General features: G+C 46.2%; 2 protein-coding genes across 6 annotated transcripts in view; one reads left to right on the forward strand and one right to left on the reverse strand.

Annotated features, from left to right (window-relative positions):
* MRTFA (myocardin related transcription factor A) overlaps positions 1 to 17,250 on the reverse strand; it is a 166,464-nt gene that overhangs the window by 23,855 nt on the left and 125,359 nt on the right. For 4 of the 5 annotated variants that reach the window (XM_042247770.2, XM_027968133.2, XM_027968132.3 and 1 more), the window contains one exon: positions 13,197 to 13,262. The exons of the other annotated variant lie outside the window; for it this stretch is intronic. In XM_042247770.2, the coding sequence (XP_042103704.1) occupies positions 13,197 to 13,262 (66 nt within the window). The remainder of the gene's footprint in view (positions 1 to 13,196; positions 13,263 to 17,250) is intronic. 5 annotated transcript variants of the gene reach the window in all.
* On the forward strand, positions 16,053 to 16,903 carry LOC101108561 (small ribosomal subunit protein eS1-like). Its single transcript, XM_042247781.2, has one exon. It carries the CDS (start codon positions 16,079 to 16,081, stop codon positions 16,871 to 16,873), a length of 795 nt encoding a protein of 264 aa, XP_042103715.1. The 5' UTR covers positions 16,053 to 16,078; the 3' UTR covers positions 16,874 to 16,903.

Below are 17,250 nucleotides of genomic sequence, written 5' to 3' on the forward strand. Positions count from 1 at the left end.
CAGATCACTGAAAGGGCAAGTGATAACCAACCTCACAACTCTGGCCCCGACTCACCGGGCGCCTTTCAGCCACATTTGCGTTCTCTCTCCTGTGCACACACGCGCGCACACACACGGTTTCGTTGGTCTGCTGATGAAATCACTTGACAGAGAGCTGCAGATCAGTCTTCCCTTGGCGTCTGCAGGTGACTGGCTCCGGGGTCCCCCACGGACACCAGAGCCCACGGGCGCACAAGCTCCTTGCACAAAATGCACGGAACCGATGCACATTCCCCCATGTACGTTAAATCGTCTCCACGTACGACCCCTAACACAAAGCGACTGCTATGCAAATAGTTCCCAGTGTGTGGCCAATTCAAGTTTTTTGGGACTTTCTGGGATTTTTTCCCCCAAATATTTTCAATCTGTGGTTGGTTGAATCCACCACCTGTAGATACAGAGTGATGACCACCAATCATAATATTTTATCCCTAAATTCTACATATGCATTTCTTAAGAATAAAGGCATTCTCTTTTGTAACTAAAATATTTTTAGCACACCTCAGAAAATGAACATTATTCAATCATATAGTCTAAAGTACAGTCTGTGTTTGAATTTCAACTGCCCCTCAAATGTCTTCTACGGCTGTTTGGATTTCCCCCCTTAATCCAAGATGTAATCAAGAACCACGCATTCCGTTTAACTGTTTACTACCCAGTCTCAACCTGAAACGGTACTCTTGCCTTTTTCACTTTTCCTGATGCTGACTTAAGTGTGTCTAAACCAGCTTGTCCTGTGGAAAGAATGTCATACAATCTGAATTTGGCTGCTTCCCCATGATTAGATTTAGGTTAAATGTTTTTGGGCAGAAGAGCACAGAGCTGCATGTACTTTTCAGCATCAGCGGCACCTGCAGTGCCGTGCTGCCCAACTGACGGCAGTGCTGAGTGTGAAAGGTGACCCCAGCTCTCTTCATTCTGAAAGAAGCATTCCCCCTCTGTAATTAATACATAATCTGTGGGGTAACAGTTGGAGGCCTTGTGAAAATCCTGTTTCCTAAGCACTTCACGGTTTTAGCATCTATTGACAATACCTACCTGGAATCAGTTATTACGCTGAGAATCGCAAAACAGTGAGAACTGCATTTTTACACGATCACTCCAGTAGAGATCAAGAGGCCATTTATCAGAAGAAGCACATGGTCATGCCATCAATACCCCCAGAGAAAGGATACGCAGGAGGAATGAGCCTGGGGCATCACAGAAGAGACTGTGCTTACTGGGGGATATGCTGGATGTGAGCTGTTGTGAGACATCCTCTCAAGAGATGTGCAAGTGGTGTGTGTGTGCACATGCGTGTACATACGTGTGTGCATGCATACGGCATCATCTAGGGAGGATGTGATATATGTCATGGAGAGACAGAAGAAAATACTTCCCAGGACGAATCCTAAGAGAATCTTGGAATTTAAGCAGAGGTGATAAAGGGAGCCCAGCCAAAGGACGTGGCCAGCAGTCTCAGAGCGACACCAGTGAGGTGTAGGGGCAGAAACCCACTTCAAAATATGGAGGAGGAGGAGAGGAGGACGTGGAGGCCAGAGGTGTTGTCTGGACGTCACGACAGAGATGTCTCGACGTGCTAACGCTCCCAATGCGTATTAACTGAGAGCCCGTGTGTCAGCTGGCGCTGGGATGTCCATGTTCTCATGGAGCTTACACTCCAGTGAAGAATGATGTGTCAGACATATAAGCACCTACCACAGGAGGAAGCAATACAGGCTCTAGGGAATACAGAGCTGGGTATGGGTGACAGAGAGTGATGGGGCAGGATTTTATACACTGTGGTCAGGGAAAGACTTCCTGGTGTGATGCTGCTGTGATGCCAGGGCTGAGACCCAGAGGAGGGGAAAGGGCCCTGCAGGCAGGGGAGCAGCAAGCAGAGTGGCCCGGGGCAGAACCCGCCAAGTGGCCAGGCTGGCAGAGCAGAGTGACCTGGGGAGAGTGGGAGGAGATGCAGGAAGCGGGGAGCTGCACACGGCCTCGGAGGGCTCAGGACTTCGCGCTCTTCTCCAGGGGTACTAGAGAAAATGAGATGGAGCGAAGAAATAGAGCAGGACTGTGCCCGTCAACCTTGCCATGGATAAAGTGGCTCCTGGGGGCAAGGTAAATACAAAGATCTGCTGCAAACAGTCTCTGTGTGTTTGCCCTGAGGTTTTCAAGCTGGAAATGACCTGATGTGAGCTCCTGAGTACCTGCTGTTTCCACATTTTATGAAGGAGAACTGACTTGCATGGGGTCACGTCCTAATCGGCTGCAGAACGAAGACCAGGCTCAAGTTCTCCTGATGTCCAAATCCGGGTCTTTTCATGTGTGTCAATTTCCACATAAGCCAGGTAGGAGGAGGGTGGGAGTGGGTCAGAGGAAAGATACTTCTCCGATTGAGTCTGTTTTTTTTTTAAGTCACCAAAAAGTAACCAACAGAGATTTTAATCTGCTCTGCCACATTTTGCTTTCCTGTCCTGGCTCTTCCTCTGGAGACAAATGCCGCCTCGTCATTCGCTCGAATACTGGCAACGGGGCAGAAAGGAGGACTTCAGACACGACCTCGGAAATGTCAAGGGGCACACCGTTTCCCAGCCCTTTCCCCATGAGCCCTCTCTCAGAGGGCTCAACAGGGCAGAGGGAGTCGCTATACAAGCAGACTCCCTCCACGTCCCACGGCCCCGGCACGGAAGCCTATCGCACGGGTCTGGGCAGTGCAGGAACTCTGCCCAACTCACCCCGGCCGCGGTGCCAGGCCGCTCAGGCGGCAGCGAGGCGGGCTTTTCCCAGCGCTGGAGACGAGGGGCACCAGCTGCCTGCGCTCAGTCACCCTGCAACAACCATCACTCTCTCCTGATTCAGGTGGCAGGGCTACCCTCCACTCCAGGCCCCCTGCGGAGAGGTGAACAGCAGCATTCTGTGCCGTCGGGGGAGCAAGGCCCGTGACCCTTGTCCAGTGTTTCCCCAAGTGGGGTTCCAGAAGTCTTGGAGGGTAAGACTCTAACGCAGATTTCTGAGTTTCAAGAGTTTTAATCTTTAGTAAAAGCTCTTCGAGGAGGCTGGTGCCAGTAAAATGTGAAAAGCCTTGTCTCTCTCGTTCAGAAGGCAGGGGAGGGGTGACGCTGCGGACGAGAAAGGAAATCTACCTGCTCACTCCCCACCACCAGGGGCTCCGTGACTAAGCAGGATGCCAAGTCAGGTCTGGACCACTTTTCTGAACAGCTAACTCAGAACTGCATCTCTGCTGGCGGGGCAGGTGCCCACAGACTGGTGGAGTTGCCTCTCCTGAGCCCCTTTCAGGGTCAGCGTTTCAAGCTGCAAAGTACGTATTTCTGACAGTCAACGCATCGGGGGCTGTTTGCCATTTTCCTCACACCCTGACGAGGGCCTGCTTTGGCCAGGATGGACTCTACACGCTGCTGCTGGGTCTGGCCTGGCAATCCCACTCCATGGAAGGCAGCTCCAGAAACGCAACCCCTGCTCTAGGGTGAGCGGGTGGGGAGCTCGGAGGCTGCTGCGTCAGTGGGGTGTGAGGGTTCCCAACGCCTATTAGGGCGACAGTTTTCCCTGGGACTCCACATCCAGGCAAAACAGGGGCTCTTAACCTGGGGCACGCTGCACTGCTTTAGACCATCTATGAATCCCTGGAAATTGTGTGCTGAGTTCTGGGTTACTTGCCTGGGAAACTGTCTAGTGAGAGGACATGCAAGATTTCCCAAGGAGCATCAATGGCACCAAAAAAAAAAAAAAAAAAATCCAGAACCTCTGATTTAACTAAGAGTTGCTGAGACAGAGAAGAATGCCCACGGCCTCCAAGCCAGCACACAGGAGCAGCAACTTGGAAGCAATGTTAATAGATGGCTTAAAAATGATGGCGTGACTTTCACATACACCCTCCCCACTAACTTTCACTTTTCTCGCCAACCCTGGTTCCTGATCTGACACTGTTTTCAATTTTTAATATTTACAAAGTTGACATTTTGGTGAGCCATCATCAGGCCATCATCATGAAATTCCACTATCAGTAAGAATCATTAGACTGCAACCTTCAGGAATCAGCCTGGGGTCTGGAGCCAGAAGACCCGGACTGGACCCACCTCTGTCTTCCACTGGTGCTGTGACCTTAGGCAAGACCTCTGATCCCTCTGCACTTCAATATCCTCATCCACAAAATGGCAACTATACAAACCCCTGCGGCAGTGATTCTCAGCATTAAAGTGAAAGTGCTCCACCATCTGCTGGAAGCTCTGCTTAACAAGCTTCTGGCATTGTTAGTTTTGAACTTATTATTTTTTGTGTGTGTGCCATTCTACTTCGGAAGAGAACGTGTGGGTGTGGAGTCAAATGCTGAGAGCTAACTGGGGTTGACTCCCATTTTTGTCTTTCTGTTTTTATCTGTCATGCCAAAATGCCTACAAAAATAACCAGCAATAATGATATTAACCAAAGAGCTCTGTCGACTGACAGTCCAGGGACTGGCCATGACAATGGAAACCAGAACTAAGTCCAGGAGAGTCAAAGAAAAAGCTCTGGTGATGGGTTGTGGGGAAAGATCAGGCACTCTAAGGCAAGCAAGGATCCACACCAACAGGCAGAAAACATGCTCCGCAACATCCTGTTTTGGTAGCAGGCTGGCCAACCACCCCCGTTTCGACACGTGGGCTGTCACCCCCACCCAAACCAGCAGGGGAGCCAACTACCCAGAAGGAAGGCTAAAAATGGAGGCTCAAGGATGCTCAGCTTTTCCTTGTCAGAAGTGCAAGCTGCTCCCGGGTCTTCAACCTTGACCCCACTGACGGGGCAAAAGACTCAAGACCGGGAGGTAAAGTCACTGCACAATTCTGCATGGCATGAATACCAACAGATACAGTGAATTTCAAAAGCTTAAAATGTGAGGGGTCAAATATTTTGAACTTGGCCTTCCAAGTTTGTCTTTGGCCTACACGCCAGCCCTGTTTATATCCAGCTTTCACACCATAGCCCAGCCTAGTGCTCCAGACTAGTCTGTTATTCCAATACATAGTCACATGCGTACATACCTTTTTGAAGCCCCATAACCAAAATGTCTAGGTCACCTGTTAGATACAAGCTCTGAATCACCTCCGCTCCTCTGCAAATAGCCTCCCATTAGGCTGAAGGATTTTAAATCACCACCATCATCAGATATCCATCAGGGCCCCCCTGAATGCGTAATTCTTTAGGATTTTATTGTTTAAGCAAAGTAAGTATGTAGCTTCAACAAGTGACTTAATAAACTCCTTCACTATCTTGAAAAGATGTGTCAAAGTATCTCAGATGCTGTCTTTAAAAGTATCTCAGATACTTCCAGAACTATTAAATGAAAGTGAATACCTATTATACATTTTAGGTATTAAACTGTATCAAGAACCTGTATCAGGAAAACTAGTTCTGATGGTCTGTCCAAGAGAGCTCCCTGTTGGATTCCTCCTCAGATTCAACAATGAAAATGCACAGAACATACAACTCATTCTAGAGTTATTTTAGGATTTGATAGCAACTGGACAAGGAGGCAGTTCCGTGCTAGTCACTGACCCCTGACTAGGAACACACACTGCTGGTGAGCTACAGCAGCAGGAAGAGAGATGAGAAGGCTGCTACCTCTCAGAAAGTGAAGTCGCTCAGTCGTGTCTGGCTCTTTGCGACCCCATGGACGGTAGCCTACCAGGCTCCGCCATCCATGGGATTTTCCAGGCAAGAATACTGGAGTAGGCTGCCATTTCCTTCTCCAGGACCTCTCAGAAAGGCAACATCAAATGCTAGGGAGCGACACGCCCAGCTGGTCTTCTCCTGAGATGAAAGAGAAGATTCCTGAGGCCATATGGTGACACAGTCTTCTCTCAGCTTCAAATCCAGGGACCAGGTTAGCCCCGATCCTGGAACACACGCTTGACTGTGGCGTTTCTCAAATGTCCTTTAAACCTGGGATCCAACTAGAGTTAAATGGTCTCACTCCTGAGCTGAGGATATAGCATCTCAGATAGGTAGAGTTCTCTGCTTTAAAAAAAAAAAAGTTATATTGTACATCTGAAACAAATATCATGTATACCAGCCATATCTCAATTTTAAAAAAAAAGGCAGAAATAAACTAGCTCTTTCACCCAAAGACATCTATGTACCTGAAAGAGCCGAGGGGACCACACTAACAGCTGTGAGAGTGAGCCTCTGCAAGAAGCACAGGCCCGGGGTCCCTGCCTGGGCTGGAGCCGGGGGCAAACTGCAGGTTGGAGGAAGTCTTTCTCTGAGCTCTTGCCGGAAAGGGGTGCAGGTCAATCCTGTCCAGACTTTTCTGGCTCACAGGGACAGTTATTCAGAGATGACCACACAGAGCTTCTATGACTCCCAAGTGGACTGGAGCACACAGGGAAGGGCCAAGGCCCAGGGGAGAACCCGCTCTCACCCAAACGCATCAACTACGCGAGATCCTCTCAGAAAGAATGTCTTGCACACACTAACACTTCACTTCAAATCAAAACAAACAACATTTCCTTTCAGCCTACAATTCTGTCATCTTCCATCTTTATAAGCTTTTTAAAAAGGGAGCAATTTGTCCTTAAACTAGGCCCTAATCTGCGCTGGAATCACCACTGGGTCCCTGCTGGTGAACATTTCAGGCTCTTGGCAAGCTGCCCAGAAATTGAAAATATATACATTATTTCCAACCTATCCGCTTACTTGTTTTAAGACAGATTAAAAAAAAAATTACCATGAAGAGGGCAAGCTAATAAAAAGAGTAGTCCTGTTAATATACAACTAAAAGGGGAACAATCTTAACAGAGCACTGTTTGGCTAGTGGTTCTTTGACTCTCAACAATTCTCAGCAAACTGCTTTTACTTTATTGGCAGTGCCTCAAGGCACGTGGGACCTTAGTTCCCCAAATAAGGATCAAACTTGCGCCCCTACAGTGGAAGTGCAGAGTCTTCCTCTAGGCAAATCCCTCAGCAACTGTGTTTTAATCCAAGAGTAGAGAGGAAAGTGAAATTAAGGAGAATTTTATTTACTGAAAGACAGTTCCTGTGTCCAAACACTGGTTTTCACAGAAGTTAATGAGCTATATATATTAAAAGCTACTTTCAGATACCCAAACGGCAGATCCAAGCAAATGCTCCACTCGCTGCAAATAGTACTGCCCGCGTCTCAAAAGTAGGAACAGCGCATCATCTCAGTTATCTCCAAAACTAACTGTGGGCGGAGAAAAATTTTATTGTTTTCACTTATTTTATTGAAGCATAGTTGATTGACAAGTTGTGTTATCTGGTGTGGAGCAAAGTGAATCAGTTACACATGTATATAACAGCTTGCATCTGCCAACCCCAAACTCCCAATACATCTGTCCCTGGCCTCCCCCTCCTTGGCAACCACACGGCCGCTGTCTACATCTGTGAGCCTGTTTCTGTTTCACTTGTGTCATGCTTCAGATTCCGCAGAAAGGGGCATCGTGTGGTGTTCGCCTTTCTCTTTCTGACTTACTTTACTTAGTATGATCATCTCTGGGTTCATTAATGTAGCTACAAATGGCATCACTTCATTCTTTTTTGTGGCTGAGTAGTATTCCAGTGTGTGTGCGTGCAGAATATCTTCTTTATTCATATATCTGTTGATGGACATTTAAGGTTTTTTCCATGCTAGATAAGAATTTTATAAAAGTAGAATTTGAATTCAGAAAAGTGGAATGAGTTGTCCAAAGTCACCTTGTTTCTAAGTGGCCAAATAAAGCCTAAAATCCTATCGTCTAATACCACAGCCACCACCCACATGCGACTATTTAAATTGATTAAAATTAAATATAAAAGTTCAGTTCTTCAATCAAGCTAGCCACATTTAAGTGCTCAAGAGTACCTGTGGGTAGCAGCTAGGGTCACAGAATATTTCTATCCAAACTGGAAGTGCTACTGGACAGGGCTGGTGTGTGGGGGCGGCTAGTTCTTTAGAATTCATGGAAACTTGGGGAAAAGATGCCATGCACCTCAGTATTTAATAAAGATGGACTGACAGTTCCTTTCTTATTACAAGAAATTTTGAGGCCAGAGGTTGGTTTATCTTCTCAGGGGTTACGAACACCAAGAGTTATTTTCAAAAGAGCTTCACCAAAACGGATTTTATCTCTATGTACTCAGGAAAGAGAATCTTGAAACGAAGTTTATATACCTTTGATGAAGAATAATATAAGGAATAATTCCCACAAATAAAAATATTATTAAGAAGAATCTCAGCTACAGAGGAAAAGAGACCATAATAATAAATCCTGACACTTTCAGCCATTAAATAATCTTTTGTCGGAGTTTAGAAGAAATTTCTTCCTGGTACAGAGACTGCTATAGTCAGATGAACAGGAGATTTTCAGCTGACGTGGGACCCAGTAAAAGGGCAGCTTAAGCAGCTGGGTCTCTGTGCAGCTCTCGGCCAACGCCGACAGCTGAAGCTTGACAAAGGGGTCGAACTGCAGAACTGAAGGGTCAGGAGTCAAGATATGGTAAAGCTTGTTAGAAACAGAGCTGCGGGAACTCCATCACACAAGACCATTTTTTTCCAGTTTCAATGTGAGAACACGGGGCCTACTAGCAGACCCACAAGCCAATCGAGCTCGCTGGCCACTGGCTCACTGCCTCACCCAGCGACAAGTCTGAGTGCCGCTCAGGGCTGAGGCCGGCTGAGAGGCCTCTGGGCCGACCCTGGCTGCCCCGAGCTGTGACGCCTTCACGCTGTGCGTGTATTCTCCCAACAATTCAGAAGAAAGCGTCACCAGGGACAGTGGCTAGGTGCGCAGAAACACCGTTTAAAATGAAAATAAAACAAAACAAAACTCACCCAAGAAATACAGAGGGAAGTCCCTAACCTACTGGACAAACAGATGATTTCCTCATGGGTTTGCCAAGGCCCCGAGGTCTTCCTACTATATGCATATGCGGCAATAATGAACCGGTCGGTAAGGGGTAACTGAGGCATTAGAAAATGTGATCTCTGCTTTTCCTCAAGAGCTCACAGGAGAATAACAAGAGGCTGAGAGGGAAGAGACAAATGAAGCTCTTCTCTCATATCTAGGAAGATTACAGGAGATTTATCTGTCATTTGTTTGGGTCAGGAGAACATCCATGTTTTCCTTTAAAAGGTTATTCCTCTGCAGCAGCCCTGACTGCCAGAATATTTTTCTTAATTTTCACCTTAACTTTCTGGCTTGCACAACGTTAAACGTCAGAGAGAAAGGCTGTGGGGAAAGCTCTGTTTGGAAACAAAGTGAACCACACAGGACCCACCTCTTCTATGACTCTTCATCTGAAATACAGAAGCATTCCTTAATTTCTGGACTTGAACACCAGCTTCCTATCTGTGCCATCTCTCCTCTTCCCTCAAGATATGCAGAGCTTCAGACATCAGGAAAGAAAGCACGGGACCTGGAATATGTAATTCTTTGCTATCTGGCACTCTGCACGTGGTACGGTTTAAGCAGTGTTAAATTTGAGACACAGGTTTACATGATGAGAATGAGGGATTCTGGGAAATGATCCTATTTAAAAACACATTAGAAACCACCAACTTCTAGACCCCATAGTTCAGATGCCTGAGCAGAGCATATCAAGCAGTAGAAAGAGGTGTATAGGAATTAAGAGGCTCTTAGTGAAGTCGCTCAGTCGTGTCTGACTCTTTGTGACCCCATAGACTGTAGCCTACCAGGCTCCTCTGTCCATGGGATTTTCCAGGACAGAAAATTAGAGTATTAGAGTGGGTTGCCATTTCCTTCTCCAGGGGATCTTCCCAACCCAGGGCTCGAACCCGGGTCTCCTGCACTGTAGCCAGACGCTTTACCATCTGAGCCACCAGGGAAGTCCTTAAATCCCCTGAATTCTATGGGAAGGCCACTGCCCAGCTTTGAACAATACGCAAAACTACAAACAACCCTGAAGGCAGGGCAGCCACTGAAAACATCGTGCCCAGCAGACATGATGTCCGGACTGGAAGCCAGAGACCCCCGTAGGAGCTGTGGGAATGCTCTGTGAAACAAGGTGGGTGAGTTCTTCTTCCCAGAGCTACAGAAAGATCAGGACAATTGGATAGAAGATATAAACAGAAATTGATGAGGCAGAATATGGCCATGGCTACACTGCTCCTTTCCCGTGGTCTGAGGGTCTTAATGACTTTCCTAAGTTGTATAGCTAACGTAAACATAAAGGCACTTTTCAGAAACTCCTCAGGCCAGTCAGATGGAAGTGAAATGGGCACTTCAAACCAGATGCTGTCTTTCCAGACCACCCAAGTCTTCAGGAACCAACAAACTGCTGATCAGTTACGACTTGTCCCCAGCACTACTCACATTTTCTTTTGAAAGACGTGAGCGAAGGATGACCTTGGAATTGGTGGGGGTGTCAGAGAGGCACAGAATGTCCCAGATTATAACAGGAGTTACAGTGGTGGCGAGGGGCTGTGGTGAGGAAGTGGGATTATGCAGAGGGTGAGGGGCTGGGAAAAAAGAGCCTCACCTTTGGGAACTCTGGGCCCCGTCTGCACATCACCTGGTATGCTGAGGAGCAGGACACTTCACACCTGGAGCTCTTCCCAGGCCTCAACACTCCCTCTCTCACAATCTGAGAGTTTGCTACCTACTTTCTTCACTGGAAAAGCTGAAAAACAAGCTGTGCCCATCGTTGAAGGTGGCTTGTGTTATAAGGGAAAATGCAATATTCTCACAGAAGCAGGGCACTTCTATCCCTACAGGAAGGGCAGTTAGTCCCACTTCACAGATGCAGAGAACCACCCAAGGTACACAATTAGATACTCAGAATATTTTAGAATCTGAGCTCCTAGGAGAACAGGAGTGTTGTTTCAAATTCCAGGCCCAGAATTCCAACAAGTTTGCAGTTAAGTAGTATCTGTTTCTGTCTGTCTTTCATTCTCTCTTTCTCTCTCATACACACACCATTTTACAACTGGCTGTCTTCATTCATTCATTCAGTGCCAGGTACTGGGGGCAGAAATATAAATAAGATACCTCCTCAAGGAGCTCACAGTCTAACTGGAGAGACAAACATCTAAGCAGATAACTGCAATACTCAAGCATCGTGTGTCTGAATAGCACAGAAAACTGCAAGAAATGCAACACAATAAATCCTACTAAACAGTTATCTCCAGTAGCCCCTGGTATCAAATGAAAGGCTGCAAAAAGAATGTAGGCCCTCATCCTCTGAGTGGTTTCTAGATCCTGAACATACTACAGATTCTGAGAAGCAGCACTATGTCCTCAGAACTAGTACCGTATCAGAGTCAGCGCCCACAGACCAGCACTGAGCTGCTCTCTATGTTGTGTACAGGCAAATCCTACCACCCAGACAAACGGTTAAGTGTCTTAAGGGCAGGTCCCATGCTGAATATTCCTTTAATCTCTAGAGCACCTAGGAATGTCACAGGCAAAAAGCAGATCCTAAACACAGGATGAACTCGGAGAAAGGGACAATGCGATTGATACAGGGCGACTTGTTCCTCTACAAGGCTTGTAGCCTGGCAGATTTGGAGTGTTTTATAAAAGCACACCACCACTCTACCTGAGCACACTAACAGACCCACACTTTAAGGAGAAGAGCACTTCACTGCAAGGTCAGAGGAGACAGCACGTGGGCAAATGGTTTGAGAGTTAACTGCAATTTTTAAAAAGATAAACTTGAATCTCCTGGCTAATGCGCAGGACAGAAACAGACCTCAGGATCTTTATACTTGCTATGTAGTTCCAGCTCTTAGAAATGGATCTGACATCACCATGAGCTAAATCAGATCCTGTCTTCACTTGCTTGAAAATCTTCGATGGCTTCCCATTGCAGTTAAAATAGAATCTGCCTCCTCTGTGCGGCTGACAGAGCTAGTTGTGGCCCCGCCCATGCTGCCCTTCTTAACTGGCCCTCGCTCTGCCCTCACTTACCAGGCCCAGCAACCATGGCTTCCTTGATGTGTGCAAACAGGCCAGGCTCTTAGCTGTGCTGGGCCCTCAGACTTGCTTTCTCTTCCTGCTGTTTCTGAATGACTGACCCCATCTAATCCTTCAGATCTCAGCTCAGACACTTCCTTCTCGAGGAGCCTTTCTTGACCAACTTCTTCAGAGTGATTCCCTCTCATCCCTATTATCCGTTATTATGCCAACCGGTTACATGTACTTCAGAGCATTTACCATGTTCTGAAGCAATGGTGTGAGTTTATTTGTCTCCCTGCTTGTTATGTTATCAGTCTACTTAGTAAGTACAAAACTCCTGAGAGCAGGAGCTGGGTTTATCTTGCTGCATCAACAGGCACATACCAGTTAGCCAAATACTGTGAATGAATGAGTGAGAACTAGCAAGATACGGCGGCAGTAGGTTAGCAGGCACCGAGTTAAGGTCTAAAAGTTTAAAACATCAGTCTTTCCACTATGAAGCTGGAAGTGGTGAACAATACATAAATTTTTACTTCATTCGGCTGTGCCCAAGTAGCAGGAACACACAAAGATAAAAGAACAAAGAGGGAGAGCCTAAGCTCTCCACAGATATCTCAAAAAGAAATGTCAAAAAGAGCAAAACCCTGCTGGTGTCAGCTTCCGCTTGTTTTATAAGGCTGCTGGTATTAAAGGCAAATTTTCTTACTTTGAATAGATTCCAAGATGGGTTTTATGTCTCCCGAGTGATGCAGTTCTGCACTGAGCCCCGCCCTGCGATACCCCATCAATGACTCCGGTTACACCAGGCCAGGGTATCTGAGGCTCTCACTCTAAACACAACTAGGGCTGACTTGGAATACTAGGTGAGAAAGGGCCATCCCTTCCCAAGCACCCCAACATTCAGGCAAAACACATGCGGAGACAGCTCTTCCTCACAGAACCCCAGCTCACGATCTGTTCCTCATACAAAGGGAAGTGGCACAGGGCGGAGAAACCCTTTTAAAGGTGCAGTTCACCAGCGAAGGTTGATTCAATGGCACCCTTAAACCGAACGCTGTTTCTCTGAACTTGATCAATGAGCACAGTTCTCTTAACTATGGCCAAGTGAGAGGCCCTGAACTTGGGAAAGCATGACAAAGAAAGGAGCGAGAAACGAACCCGGTGGCCTCGTTTTCCGTCAGGTGCTTCCCGTGGCAGACTGGACACACACACTGCGTCCCCGAAGCACCTCCATCACGGGCCGGGAGGCAGGGGAGTACTTACGCGGCATGATCCCTTGGCTCACCAGCTCCTCCCGAGTGCGGCGCTGCTGGAGCTTCAACTGCAGCACTGCGGGACAGCAAAGAGAGAGGGGAGGTGAAGGCTCAGTCTGCCGTTCCCCCACAAAAGACACATTTTCAAATGCAAAGAAAGCCTCGACACACAAGGGTGTAGTGTGAAAGAAGGGTCCCCGCTAACTGTGGCTGTAATTGCAGAAGTGGCCTGATACAGCAGGGCTTCCGTATTCTGCTGTGGGCGGCGAGAGGAAGTTGCGAAGGGTCTTGCAGGGCGATAACAATCCACAAAGTACCAGAGTCTTGCCTATTGCTCAAAACCTCCTACAACACTGTGGCCTCCTCCAGGACTGAAAAAACACAAATTCTTAACTCAAAGAAAACAAAATGAGGACCACTGCCCAGCAGAAAAGGCTTTTTCTAGCTGTTCTACGCCTTCCTCCTGGTGGCAAATGTTGACCACAGTTAAGTGTAGTGAGTTACACATCAGGGAGTATTGGTTATTTGTAAAATCTTCTCTTTTGGATCTAAAAATTATACCTGTTTTCACCAAGCAATGCACTTCCCTCGGCCAGAAACTATTTTACCATTAAGACAACTCTTCTCTGCCTCTTCCTCTTCACTTCGAGCCTCCTTCTGTTGACATGAAACACAAAGCTAGGTGATTCAAAGCACATCCGGGCTAGGGGAGGGTGATGAGGGGGTTTTCTCCTATTTCTACTCTGGCAACACCACTTGATGTAACAAGTTAATAGGAATTTTTCAAAGTTAAAAGCCAATTATCTTTATTTCAAATGTGAGTGAAACCTAAAGGGCATGATTACCACTGCACACCATGCGGAAGGACAAAGGCCTCCGTTCAGAGGTGAAGTGAGAACATGTTCGGAAAAGGAAGGTTGAGAGGATCTCACGGGCCAAGGGAAGTTCCCTTCCGTGATAAGTCTTCATTCTAAGGTCCTGCAAGTCCATTCTGAGGGCGACCTGTATCTATGAGGAATCACATTACCCTAACGTCTGTCTTTCCCATCCACAAAGCAGTTTTTAAGACGGCCTCCCCAAATGGCAGAGCTGTAAGCAGTCTCCTGACTACCCCTCAAATCCAGCAGGTTCAAAACCTATTGCTTGTGCCTAGTTGCTCAGTCGCGTCCACCTACGCATTGGATTGTAGCCCGCCAGGCTCCCCTGTCCATGGGATTTTTCAGGAACGAATACTGGAGTGGGTTGCCATTTCTTTCTCTAGGGGATCCTCCTAGACCCCGGGATCGAACCTGCATCTCCTGTGTCTTCTGCGCTGCAGGCAGATTCTTTACCTGCTGAGCCATCTCTTCCCCAACCCCTCCTCACGTCTAATCAACGTTCCTTCCTTTTTCTCTTTAATGGTATCACCATCCTCCTCCCCAGTACTAACACTAACATTTTTAAGCCAACTTCAACTCTGCTACCTCCTCACACTCCTGTTTTACCAAGTTTACAGCGTCTTCTCATGCTGCAGTGAGAGCACTGGGTCTCCCCACCCAGGGATGGAGCCCGGTCTCCTGCACGGCAGACAGACTCATTACCGTCTGAGCCACCAGGAAGCCTCACCCATTCTAAGTCACCACAACCTGACTGTCCAGTTACTCACAATTCACTTCACCTGGAAATGCCTGCCTCATCACTTCACCTGACCTTCCCAATTGAGAATTACTCCAGGCCTCCGAAGAACTACCTCGTATCTGTTATAAAAAGTATAGAGGTATTTTGCCCTGTGTAATACTTACCCCCACATAAATGTAAACTCCTGGAGGACAGGGAATGTATCTTATTAATCTATGATGCTCTCCCAACCAATAGCACTCAATACACAGTAGGTATTTAACAACTGTTTCTTAAATTGAACTGCATCTCTAAATGATGATACATACAGTCAGAGAAATCTAAATAGGACGGTATTATTATCATTTACAAATTAACACTTAAAATTAAGAAGGCCTTGCAGAATAAAAGATAAAAGTGGCAACAGCCAACTAATAGCTAACACTGATAGACCCAATGGACAGAACAGGTATTATTACCCTACTTTACAGGTAAGGAAAATGAGGCCCAGAGAGATTAAGTAATTTCCCTAAGGTTATCCACTAATAAGAGGTACAACAGGTTCTGAACTCAAGCATTCTGATCCCAGAACCTGGGGACCCCACTTCTGTTTCTCCAGGATCTCCTGAAAGCCTGTGCTGCTAAGATAACAGGCCCAAAGTATGATTGCCTGGGTTCATTCTGTGCCAAGACAGACAAAAGGGCTGAGGGACATAGATGATTCAGGCCAGGGACAAAGTCTAGGAGATCAGCTTCAGTAAAATAAATTTAAATTAAGAACTTGATTTCACAATAAATTATAGATCAGCAGCAACACTAATAATAAAATTGTAAGAGGAATCATTGAGTGTTGCTACGTGTCAGCCCTATATTAAATGACTGACATACTTGAGGGAAAAAAAAGCCCTGTGGGGATATTACAATTGTTATCTCCATTTTACAGATAAAAAACTAAGGATCAAACCTTTAAACTTTTGCCTTAGGTGAAATGGCTCAAGAGTGCAGGAACTACGATTCACATCAGGTCTCTGTGACTCTAAAGTGAAGGGAAATACTTAATACTGTGCCATATGTTTCCTTGGAAGAAAGAGGAGGGCCAGGCAGGATAAAGTAAGAGGGGAAAGGGGAATCTGTTAGCTTTTACAGTGTTTCTAAGGCCCAGTATAAGATGAGCGACTGGAAAATGATTAAATGTACCAAACTTATTTCATTTCAGAGAACAGGGAAACCTAATTCAGTAAGTCTGAACACTTCAAAAAAACAATAATTAGCCCTTTTGGCTCTCTGAGCGGCACCATGGCGGTCGGCAAGAACAAGCGCCTTACGAAAGGAGGCAAAAAGGGAGGCAAGAAGAAAGTGGTTGACCCATTTTCTAAAAAAGATTGGTATGATGTGAAAGCACCAGCTATGTTCAATATAAGGAATATTGGGAAAACACTGGTCACGAGAACTCAAGGGACCAAAATCGCATCTGATGGCCTCAAAGGTCGTGTTTTTGAAGTGAGTCTTGCTGATCTGCAGAATGATGAAGTAGCATTTAGAAAATTCAAGCTAATTACTGAGGATGTTCAGGGCAAAAACTGCCTGACTAACTTTCATGGCATGGATCTTACCCGTGGCAAAATGTGCTCCATGGTCAAAAAATGGCAGACCATGATTGAAGCTCACGTTGACGTCAAGACTACCGACGGTTACTTGCTTCGTCTGTTCTGTGTGGGCTTTACTAAAAAGCGCAACAATCAGATTCGGAAGACCTCTTATGCGCAGCATCAGCAGGTGCGCCAGATCCGCAAGAAGATGATGGAGATCATGACCCGAGAGGTGCAGACCAACGACTTGAAAGAGGTGGTCAATAAACTGATTCCAGATAGCACTGGAAAAGACATAGAAAAGGCTTGCCAATCTATTTATCAGCTCCATGATGTCTTCGTTAGAAAAGTAAAAATGCTGAAGAAGCCCAAATTTGAATTAGGAAAACTCATGGAGCTACATGGTGAAGGTAGTAGTTCTGGAAAAGCTACTGGGGATGAGACAGGTGCTAAAGCTGAACGAGCTGATGGATACGAGCCACCAGTCCAAGAATCGGTTTAAAATGCAGACTCTTAATGGTGACAAATAAAAGATCTTTATTTGTGGTTAAAAAAAAAAAAACAATAATTAATGAAAAATACGTCTATTATCCAAGAATAATTCTGAAATAGCAATTCACGCCTTTCCAAAAATCCACATACAGATAGGGCCATAAGGAATCCATTATGCAAACTTCTTGACTGGAAAACTTCTTGCTTCATGAAAGCAAAAGGTTAAGTCTATGATTCATGGAGTTTAGTTGCTTTTTTTTTTTTATATGGCTCTAGTTCAAAAGGGAAGGTTCATCTAATAAACCTTTTCCATCTCAAACTAAATGAAATTAAAGTTCAGTTATCTGAAAAATTCCATTTGTGCCTCTCAGCAGTTAATACCAAACT

Source organism: Ovis aries, chromosome 3, assembly GCF_016772045.2.
Source record: "Ovis aries strain OAR_USU_Benz2616 breed Rambouillet chromosome 3, ARS-UI_Ramb_v3.0, whole genome shotgun sequence".
Classification (NCBI taxonomy): domain Eukaryota; kingdom Metazoa; phylum Chordata; class Mammalia; order Artiodactyla; family Bovidae; genus Ovis; species Ovis aries.